Source organism: Drosophila hydei, unplaced genomic scaffold, assembly GCF_003285905.1.
Source record: "Drosophila hydei strain 15085-1641.00,03,60 unplaced genomic scaffold, DhydRS2 tig00000001-arrow-pilon, whole genome shotgun sequence".
NCBI lineage: Eukaryota > Metazoa > Arthropoda > Insecta > Diptera > Drosophilidae > Drosophila > Drosophila hydei.
The window spans coordinates 14,743,277-14,754,740 of record NW_022045643.1 but is presented as its reverse complement, the minus strand read 5'-3'; the positions used below and the strand labels follow the sequence as shown (position 1 = coordinate 14,754,740).

At 44.2% G+C, this 11,464-nt stretch overlaps 1 protein-coding gene across 5 annotated transcripts in view; it reads right to left on the bottom strand.

The window, feature by feature from the left end:
- Positions 1–120: 120 nt before the first annotated feature.
- Positions 121–11,464, bottom strand: part of LOC111597625 (teneurin-m) — a 131,704-nt gene continuing 120,360 nt past the window's right edge. For 2 of the 5 annotated variants that reach the window (XM_023312427.2, XM_023312424.2), the window contains 5 exons: positions 11,030–11,441; positions 10,388–10,933; positions 10,118–10,325; positions 9,095–9,121; positions 121–8,476 (listed from right to left, as the gene is read on the bottom strand). In XM_023312427.2, the coding sequence (XP_023168195.2) occupies positions 2,857–8,476; positions 9,095–9,121; positions 10,118–10,325; positions 10,388–10,933; positions 11,030–11,441 (6,813 nt within the window). In that variant the 3' untranslated portion in view covers positions 121–2,856. The remainder of the gene's footprint in view (positions 8,477–9,094; positions 9,122–10,117; positions 10,326–10,387; positions 10,934–11,029; positions 11,442–11,464) is intronic. The other 3 variants (XM_023312425.2, XM_023312423.2, XM_023312426.2) reach the window with 2 other exon arrangements.

Here is an 11,464-nt window from a genome sequence, read left to right as displayed (position 1 = left end):
ATTAGAAAACCTCAAAGCTGCAAATATAATAAATTGAAAAGGTGATAACTTTTCCAACCCAGTTAAAAAATAGAAAACAAATAGTTTTTTTTGTAATTTTTTATTTTTATTGAAATCGCTTTTTATTCATTATACTATTAGATATATATGGTTGTATCATATATGCCGGGTTGCCATAAATGTGTGTTTGTTATGTGTTATGTTGATATCTGCTTTGCTTACGAGTATCTTTACTTCAATTTGCATGACAATTCACCGCAAGAGCGGCGCAACGTTAGTTGGAGACAATTTCGTACATTTAATACAAGTTTTCTTCATAATTTATTTATTATCAAAGGGTTATCATTCTGCTCTATCAACGTTTCTCTGCTCTATAAGTTGTGTCCATGCCAATACATAAACATGAGCTCAACGAATTGTAATACATATTTATGTAATGTTGCCTCTTTGTTTCGTATTTTCGGAAAATTTACAACTCCTTGTGATGAACAAAAGATACTAAGTAGATTTAAGCACAATTGAGTAGACGACGTAGATAGTTTTATTCCTTCTCAGTCACAATATATTTTTAGCTGATTTCAATAATTTTCATTTGGTTTTTGGTTAATATAATGCTGCTTAATTTAACTACATATACATTTATATAAGTTTTGCTGCATTTCTTTATTATACAATTCGTTTTGTGTAAAATAGTGTTTGTTTTTGTTTTTGTTTTCGTTTTTATTTTTGTTTTTGTTATTTTTGGAAAACTTGAAAATATAGTTTTCCTCACACACAACATTTCATTTCGCATGAGACAATGATGCGAACTTATCTTAACATAATATAACTATATTTGAGTTTCGATTTCTTTTTATTGTTGTTATAATATTTTTGATGCTTACACTTACATGTTCCTTTTTTCGTTATGTGTTCTGCATTCTAAATATATAATTTTATTTAATAAAATTACTAACACTTTAACTAATTCCTACGTTTTATTACGATTAACTCCTTGCTGTCACTTTTACATTATGTATATTTAGTGCTATATTTCGTTCATCTTTAGCCTAATCCTTAGTCAACGATGTGTAGTTGAGTGTATGTTTGTGTGTGTGTGTGTGTATGAGTGTCTGTGTCTGTGTGTGTCTGCGTGTGTGTGTATGTGTGTATATATTACAATGTGTATTTCATATATGTGGATGAGTATTAAGATTAAGTATCCTTTCTTACTTTTATTGCTAGATTATTTATACCTCAATAGTCAATAGTTTAGTTTCAGATATAAATAGTTTAATAATCTGAATAATAATAATTATAAAAAAAAGCACTTAGCAAAGCAACAGTTGAAAGACAGAAATTATTGGTGTTTTATAGATTATGGTTTAAAAAAAATGCATAAAAGGATACGAATCCCCAGGATTGTTCTTAAACTAGCATTGGATTATAGGCATTATGAACTGCATCGCTTCTACAAATTCTACAAATTAACATGGCAAAACGTTTTAAATTAAATATTGCATTTTAAAAAACTAAAATCTTAATAGACTATGTAAAAAACACGAATGAGTAAAGTACTTTGCTGTTTTAAACGTTCGGCTTCATTTGCAACATTTCAAGTTGTGAAACGAAATGTTAAGAAATATATCACAATTTGTAAAAAGTTTTTTTTTAATGCATTTTGCCTTCGAAATGAGTTTAAACAGTGAAAAGGAGATTATACATATTATATGTGTGTAGGAATTCGAGTGTGTCAGTATTTTATTTCATTGGTTAGGCGGGACCCGAAGAGGCAGGCCCGAAAATTAGTTTTTGATTTTTGGCTGTCAAACTTAAGTTTATGCGTTTGAGTAAATTCGAGCACTTGCTTAACTCATGAGTCAAAGGGACTACGTAAGCTGGTGTTACGCAGGTCTAAAATAGGGTTATACAAATAATCAAAATGGCGCGCTGAGTGTTAAAGCATATTTAAGTATTATAGTAGTTTATATATAATGTATGTGTATGTACAATATACAAAGCAGTTTATGGAAACGAAGCGGCTTTTAGGTTCGTCTTACCATATACAAGTAGTACGGGGATAGGGCTAGGGAGTATTGCAGTTTTATCTGTATTTGTTTATGTTATCCCCTTTCCTCTTTGATCGGGGGCGCTTAACTTTTTACATATATATTATTACTTATTCGAGTATGCATAATTTGTTTCGTTTTCGGTCGTGTAATACTTGTCTGATATCGAATGCAACTGGCTAATTAGACTTCTGTAGACTGAACAAAAAAGCTGGCTTTACCTGGGCCTTAATACGTTACCAAGCAAAACGTCTTTCATCAAGGAATCCTACAGTGTGATTTCGCTTCACGTTTCTTTATACAAATCTATATTTCCGAAGCGGAATTCTGATCGCTTTTCACGCGAGCATCAGTTACCAATAAAGTATAGTACATAGAATGTTGCACGTGGACTAAACACATATTATCCCTATTTATGTTATCTTAAACTCAACATCAACATACATACATTTATAAAGATTTACGTGGATTGCTGGTTTATCTGTTCTATACTTCGGGCTCGCCTGGCTAATAATATTTTCAATTTTAAACTCGATTAGAGTCTGTATTAATGAGTTAAATTGTATTGTGTCATGTTTTTGTTGTGTATTGTGCTTAATGGTTATCGTTTATCGCTTAACGTTTATCGCTTATCGCTTATATTTCTTATCGCTGTTGCATTTCACCTAGGTAATTACAAAAACTGCTCAACGGCTGGATCCGTCTTCGTCTTATGGGTGGCTTTGCCCACAGCTATCAAATAGTCCTCTGGCCCGTCGTACTCCTCTATGGCTTCATCGCTCGCTTCGTTCTCTGGGTCCTCCTCCACTCACGCGGTCAGTTCCCCATATTTCTGCTGTCGTCGATTGGAGCTGGCGTGATGGCTGCTGCCAGTCTTGCGTCGTTTGCGCTTGGCATCGCGTTGGAAGGCTACATTGCCAGGATCATCTGCCAGTTGTGGGTACTTGTGTATGCTATGAATATCAATGCCGATCCAGCCGTCGACGTCTCCATGCTGTATAAGTTCCTCTTTCTCCTCCTCTGTCCAGTCGCCACGGCCCTGAAAACCAGCTGCTACCAGTTGCTTTTCCAACTCCCAGGCACGCTCTACTGCTCGCTTGTGGGCATGCTTGAGTATGCGATGTCGTTCTTGCTCGGGATCCACACCATACTTGATTATAACGACAGCTTCGGGTCCATGAAGTCGCAACTCCTTTGCAGCGCTGCCACCATGATCGCTAATTTCGTGCGTTGATATGTTGAACATGCCGCCAAGGCGACGCAGCTCTTCGTTGTCGTCCCGCAGCTTCAGAACGTTGTCCTTGACAAAGTAGAAGACATCTTGGTCGTGTATGCTGAAGTGCAGATCCAAGAAGTAGGAGTTGTTAAATACGGAGCTAACCACATCCTGAACGACGCTATTGGAGCCGTCCACCACGCTGACCAGGGCACGTCCTGCGATTCTGGATAGAAGAACTCCTTCGCCGAAGACGGCTCGGCGATAGCTCACACGGGGCAGCAGATTTCGCATCTTGGGCTCCATCTTGAGCAGCGGCTTGGGCGCAAAGTCAAAGTCGCTGAACTTTTCGTTGGTCTTCTCGACGATGCACTCCAAGCCGGAGATAACACCAAAGTCTGGTGCAAGGGTATTCGACTTAATCGTCGCTTGCGGGATATATTGCGACAGCTTGGTGTATCTGTTGCTCTGCATGTTGTTGAGTTCGTAGCCGAACAGTTGCAGCCAGGCGTCTAGATCAATCATGTAGTTCTGTGGCTTGTTACGGTTGATGGGGTCGTTGTTGTGGTAACGATAGATGAACACATCAGTGGGGTTTGACATTTCGGTGGCCAGCGTCTCCCAGAGTGGTGTCATCCATTGACCCACCGTTGGATCGTATTGTCGCTGTTCAGTGTAGATCAGTTTGGTGTGCGGATCAATGAGTCCACCATGGAAATCAATGGGCACAAAGAAGTCGGGCTTGGTGTCCTTAATAGTGCGACCAAATGGCGTGCGCTTCACCTCCTTCACAATGCCTCCGTTCATATCGAAGAAGGCCAGGGGCGAACCATTTTGATCAGTTGCCACATAGTAACGCAGTTCGGCATTCTCCAGTGCAATCAGCATATCGCGATCGTCGTAATAGAACTTCATGGTCTTTCCCAGTTTGGGGAAATGCACGTGAGTGACCAGCTTCGGTGTCTTGGGGTTCGCATAGTAGTACTGCGTCACGTTGCCCTTGCTGTCATGCCAAGCTACAAGGCGACTGCGGTCATCGTAGTAATACCAGCTCTGAAAACGGTCGCGTTCGAAAGCGTGGATCAGTTGACCTCGGTTATTGTATCTATATTTCTGCTCGCCTCGTCGAACCACAAAGCCCCTTGCGTCGTAGTTGTTGAACTCGACGTCTCCCACCTTAATGACTCTGTCGCCGATATCGTAGCCAAGGTTTATTTTCTCGCCCTGATCGACAATGCCCACGGTGTTGCCATTCTCATCGTACAGATACTTCCAGTTGTTGGTGCCTAGAACTTCAATGACATGTCCATCCGCATTGTAGTTAATCTTGTCAAAGGCCGTTGACCTGCCGAAGGTTGTCTTTTGAGACTTAATACGATTGCGCAGATCGTAGTCGAGCTCCAAGCGGAATACGTCGAAGCTTTTGATGTTCATTAAAACGCTCTTAACACGCCCATGTTGATCGTAGTCAACTATGGTAAAGAATTGTTTGGCTGAGTCTTGAATTACGGTTCGATTAAAGGCGTTGCGGGTAATCTTCAGATCCTGCACTACTTCAAGCTGGCCCAGATTCTGGCTGTACTTGTAGCGAGTGGTAGGTAGCTCCTTGTCATCAATTGCCATCTCAATACCGCTCAGCCGAGCATTGCCATCATAGGCGTACTTGTAGTGGGCCGGTGCCAGTGAGTTCTTTGATCCAAATCTCAACTTTTCATCCTTGAGAATGCCTGCGTGATACTTTAGTTCGCGGCGCAGCTCGAAGCCGGGTTCCTGCACTTCAATGGACTTCACCAGACTTGTCGCCTCCTGATAAGTGTAATGGGTGCTCGAAAGCCCAGCCAAAATGGTTTCCAGTCGTCCTGCAGCGTCATGTACAAATGCCACTTTGCCAGACTGATGGGGATGTATTTTGGCCAGAATCTGTCCTTCATCATTATAAAGGATTTCAAATGGATGTCGATTGATAGGCGAATAGTACTGATACTTAAAGAAGCCAAGTGACGTCTGCAGCGAGAAGGAGTGGATATGACCTCTTGGAGTTGTCAAACTTTGTAGAGCGCCAGCATCATCATATTGCAGAAGGTAATCTGATCGTCGGGGCGTGGTCACCTTAAGCGGCAGTGAACCAAACATGTCCTTAAAAGTGTAAACCATCGATGACCCATCGCCATACTTGATCTCATTCAAGCGCCCGTTGCGGTCGAAGGTATAGGCTTCTTGTAATACTCCCCACTTCCAACTGACCAAGCGTCCAAACCGATCGTACTCCAGATCAACATCGGCATAGTCACCCGACTGCGGGCGGAAGCTAACAGGACGCGAGGTGCGATCGTAAGTTACATTGAGAAGCTCCTGCTTGTCATCAACCATGACCACCACCGATTGTGTCTCACGATCGTATTCCAGCGTGAGCACGTTGTCCCCATTGACGCGCAGCTTGCGTCCAACTTCAGTGACTGGACGAGGGGTGCCCTTATTTTGCTTACCCTGTTGTAAAGGCTGTTGACGTCGCACGAAGTAGCGCCATTCGAAGCGATTGGCAAGATCTCCGGCAATTTCTGTGCGCTGTCTGGCTGGCACTGGGTAACTTTCGCCTAATAGTGGACTCTGTTCGGCCAAAATTGTATAGGGAACAACTTCCATTTGTAGATTGTGTCCCCACGGCGTGATGCTCGTCGTCGAACCATCCATCTCTACCGTCGTACGTGACTCTGTAGCTCCATTCTTAACGATAACAGTGGTTCCTTGTATTAACATCGATATCTCCTTCTGTGCATTCTCCGAGACTTTCACTTGGGCTCCCTTCACGCTCAAATCGAAGTTCAGTTCAATGACTCTACCAGTCGGTGTTACGGCAGAAGTCAGACGTCCAAACTCATCATAGTTATAGACATAAGAGCGTCCTGTCGAGTCAAGCTTTGTTTTCAACAATCCCGTAGGTCCGTGGTACTCGTAGGTGACGTTGTAGTTGTCCGGAGTGCTCAGTTCGTGCAGCATTTTCATGCGAGTCATGCGGAGGCGGCATTTCTGACCCTTGGTATTTTCAATCGAATTCACTTGGGAAGTGTAGTCACGCAAGAGGAAGACCTTGTTGCCAGCTGCATCCGTTACGGTACTCAGCTTTCCATTCGACGTGTTGACATTGTAGGTGAATACGTAAGTGGTTTCTCCAGTTAAAATGTTACGAGTGGAGACGTGCTGACCAAATCGGTTAAAGATGTATATCTCCTGCATATCTGGCGCATAAATCTCGTACTCTCGGGATGGACTCGCCTCAGGAATGCTTGACATTACGGAGCGTATTCGGTAGTTAGCCTGATCGGCAATGTGCACGTGTCCGTCGGGGGTAACCGATAAGGCTGCGATGGTGTTAAACTTAGCACTGGTGGCCAGATAGTGATCCGCCTCGAAGCAATCGCAGCCACGCTCTAGGCAATTGCACTTGGACTCAGCTCCCGCAAACGATGAGATACGACCATCCGTGCCAATAACGCGCACGCGATTAATGCGCTGGGAGTCGCTTTCTGCAACAAACAGTTCGCCCAGTGGTGCAAAGGCAATGGATTGCGGCATAACCAAAGTAGCATGCGTGGCCAGGTCGGTATCGTATGCTGTGGTGGCTGTAGCGCAATGCAGAGGACGTCCCGATATAACACGCACACGTCCGTCCGGTGTCATCCGTAGAATCATGTGGTCGTCAATGATATGTAGCGTGTTGTCCATTGGCGACACAGCGAGCTCAGTTGGCCAGCGCAAGTGCATTTCTTCCAGTTTCAGGGTGCCCTCACACGGAATCGGTTTCCAGTGGGACTTGTGCATGTGGTTGCCGATCAGTGTGCTTACGATGCCATCCCGATCCACCATGCGGATGTTGGTGCCGTCCGCAAAGTAAAGGATATTGTCACTGGAGATGGCAATGCCTTTGGGATAGGCCAGTTTTGCGTCTTTGGCGAGAGCGCCGTCTCCGCAGTGCGCCTCATCACCGGGTAAGCAGCGTTCCCCAGAACCCACAACCGCTTCCCAGTTCTGTTCCGGCTGTGAATAGTCACTGATGTCGCGCACTCGTATAATTTGATGGGACTCTGGATCGGACACGTAAAGTGTGCCATCAAGCGGACTGAGGGCCATGTGATAACGATATGAGACGCGTGTGGCGTTCAGCTTAACAACTGTGCGAATGCTACCGTCGGTCATTATTCGGCGAATATAGTTGAAATCTCCAACAAAGAGACTTCCATCTGGAGCGGCAGCTAAGGCAACTGGAGCAAGCAGGCGCTGCTTCATAGCCAAGCCATCGCAGTCCTGGCACTCGAGGGGTCGCTGATGGCCATCGCCCATTGTAGTGAGAATAATACGAGGCTTGTTGCGCAGATAGATGTTGGAGCCATCGCCCTTCTGAAGAATTCCTTCGTGGAAGTTGTAACGATGGTGGATGTCCAGATTCCAGCCGCCCACCTCTGAGATGGACATGTCATGCCCACTCAGTTTGGTGGTCTGTATATCCCATACGATGTCCTTGCAGTCGGTATATTGGTAACCCACTTTGACCACGGCTGTCGTGACACCATACACACGCTGCCTATATATGTTTAGGCGGTTCCAGGCGTACGTGAACTTGATGCCCGGGTCAGCCTCAAAAACGCGCTCGAACAGAATTCCCTCAATAGTAATGCGCAAGTGAATGAGATGCAGCGAAGCTGGTATCGTGTCGGGCGTCAGTTGGAGTTTAATAGTCGATAAATAGCCCGCAGCGCGAGAGGAGTGATAAACTAGATTGAGGCCCGTGCCAGGTATTTGCAAGGATTCCTGAATGACCTGCGACTCGGCCAGTATGGCACTGCGATCTGGACAGGCGCCCTGGAAGCCGTGCTTCCATGAGGCCAGAACCACCGGCTTCATTTGATCATAGTCGTGTGAGAAGCAAGTGTGCGTCGTTGCCATTGCCACACCCTTCTCCTCGGACATGCTCATCACCATCACGTCGATAATGACGACCTCGTTCCATGGAACCTGCACAATGCGTGACTGTGGCCGGAACGGAGCGCGTCCGAACTGCAAAGTCACGGCGCCTCCACCATTGACCATTAGATCAAACCATCCATCATCGCGAGTGAGTGTAAAACCTTCCAATAGTGTAGTTGTGGACACGCGCACGCCCACCAGCCCCATGCCCAGGGAGGTGACAACTCGTCCACGGATTACTGCTGAACGGCTGTTGGGGAAGTAACGAAATGAAACCGTTAGTCGGGCCTTAAATTGTTAAGCTCGGGTTCAACTACAAATACATCTGGCTAACAAGCATATCGAACGTATGATTCGCAACTACTTTGGAAAAGAAATGATGCGATAAGTACAAATGATAAAAGTTCACACGCACATAACATAAGACTCGTATCAACACATACAAAGGTTTACAATTTGAACAAATAGTATTTATATATGTATATTTTTTGTTGGTATATAGCTTTGTGTATGACCTAGCAGTGACCTAAGTACAACAGCTTATATAGCTTATACGTATGTTAAATTAAAATTCAAATATTTGATTGGTTGTCTGGCGAGTCAAGTAACGAGTGAGTCATATAGGACCCCACAATATGTTTAATTAAAATCAAAAATGAAAAAAAAAACAACTACAAAATCAGCTTAGAAAATTATTTAAACTACGCTATAAAATAAGAGTAAAATGTTTTTCTTTTTACTTAAATTAAAAGCAAGGGAAATCATAAGAATTGTATAACTGAAATGAAATGAGTGTACCAAACAACCATCGAGAATTAGTATTTGTAGTATTTTTAGTATTATTTAATACCGGTTTTCGCTTGCTTACCTTGCATTGAAATAATTCCAAAAAATGCTGTTAGTATATGATTTTGATTTATAGCGAGAGCAACAAGTAGCGAATGGAATTCGTTAGTTAGAATACAAAGCATTTGGAATTCGGTTGCGCAAATGTTGGTTTGAGTGTTTATGTTTATTTTTATGGGAATTAGTATCGAGTAGTGGTAGTAGTATTAGGAGGAGCGAGTAGTAGTGACAGTTATAAGGTATTGATTCAACATTTTTTCGAATTTAGGGCACGCGTGATGAGAAGAAAAAGAGAGCAGAGAGAAAAATATTTGAATTAGCATGGTTGTCGTTGTCTTAGTCTTATCTTTTTGTTGTTTTTACTAGAATTGATAGTGTTATGAAACCCGAAACAAAGTTAGATCTTTGCTTTCGATGATACCGAAATTTTGCCGAACCCTTCACAAGAAGCCTTGACTTAATTAGCTAAACATCAATTGAGCATCGGAAGAGTGGGTCTGGAACCAGTACTGTGTAACGAGGGTGAGGTGATTATGATATCAACTCCTTGTGAAAGGTGTACTTAAGAGCTAATCTAAGTTATTCATATACCTGAGATTCTTAATGGTTTAACATAAGCTTATTTGTATACCTTAAATTTGCGTCGATTACAAAGATTTCATTTGATTTGGTTTGTTTAGTTTTACGGTTTAGTATAGAACAAAGGACATGTGGGGATTTATTTACAAGGGTTTCACTGGGAATTGGGAATTTTGTGTATAGCATTGTCTTGCCTTTTTATAGGGATTTGTTTTAGACGAGGGCACGATAACGAAAAACATAAATATTTAAACACATAAAAATATTAATTATGCAAACTATTTTGATTAATATTTGATTGGTAGTACATATGAAATTCAGCTAAATGTTTTGTAATATACAGGAAATATGGCGCCTCTTCGGGCCTCTTGCCAATTCTGAAAACTATACACTTTAACTTTCCCAACAATTTGTCGAATTAAACTAAAAACGATGGGCAGCAAATTGGCTACAAGGAAGCACCTACCTCTCATTGAATGTCTCCAGCTTGGCATAATTCTGCAGGCTGCTTTCGTCGATCAGGAACTTCATGCGTTCAAAGAATGAGGCTGTAATTGCCGGCGGTTGTTTCCTCAGGAGAACATCGATGGGCTTCGGTGCCGATACACAGAGCTGGGATGTCTTACACACGTGGCTCGCGCAGCACTCCGGATCTTCGCAGTCAACCAGGCCATCTATTGGGTAAAGTATGGTTTGAAATGGATTCCTTTACATCATTCGAACATCAAATACATACCCTTATCATTGTCCTTGCTATCGCCGCAGTTGAGCTCCAGTGCTATACCACAGTCTGGTCCGTCCCAGCCTTCGTAGCAGCGGCATTCCCACTGACCCTCGCCGCTCACCCGACACTGGCCATGGCCTGCACAGCTGTTGGGACAGCCCTCGATGGTGCAGTGTTTGCCATTCCAGCCAGTTACGCACAGGCACGTTCCGTTCTTGCACTGACCATGCTCGTTGCAGCGACTATCGCACAGCTTCGTGTTGCAGTAATCGCCGCCCCATTCCGGATCGCAGGCGCAGGCGTCGCCCTCGCAACGACCGTGCTGGCCACAGTCGAGGTCGCACAGCTCCTTGGAGCAGTCGTCGCCACTCCACTTGGTCTCGCATGTACAGGTTTGGGTGTCCAGATCAAAGTTACCATGACCCGAGCAGTCGGGCAGGCATTGCAGTGCGTCTTGGTCCATGGTGGCACAGTCAGTGCCCTTCCAGCCTTTTTTGCAGATGCAGGTGCCGTCAGCGCAGAAGCCGTGTCCTGAGCAGTTGGGATGTGGGCAGTCCACTGAGGAGAGAAAAGAACAAGTATTAGGCGCAATTGGATTTGATGCGGTTGAGGGTGGAGGAATGTCTTGGGTTTAGCTGAACTACTGAGTTCTACCTTCTTCGCAAAATTTGCCCTTGTAGCCGCGCATGCACTGGCATTTGCCACTAACGCAATGCCCATGCCCATTGCAGTCGGCCACCTCGCACTCGTCGTGGCGCAGCGAGCACTCCTTGCCCTTCCAGCCCGGATTGCAAATGCATTCGCCATTGATGTACTCGCCATGCTGCGAGCACAGCACAGGGCAGACGCTCTCACTGCAATCGTCGCCTCCGAAGCCAGGATTGCATTGGCAATGTCCCAGTAGGCATTGCCCATTTCCGGAGCACCCGTTCGGGCAGTTCTGCGTCATGTCTTCTGCTATGGCTGCATAGAAAGTCAACTCCTGTACATCCCCGTCGTCGTTGTAGAGCGAGACGAACCAGTGCCCTGGCTCCATATAACGTGTCACCTCCCGAGTTATGGAAAGCTGGCGGTGGCAAGCAAGCAAGG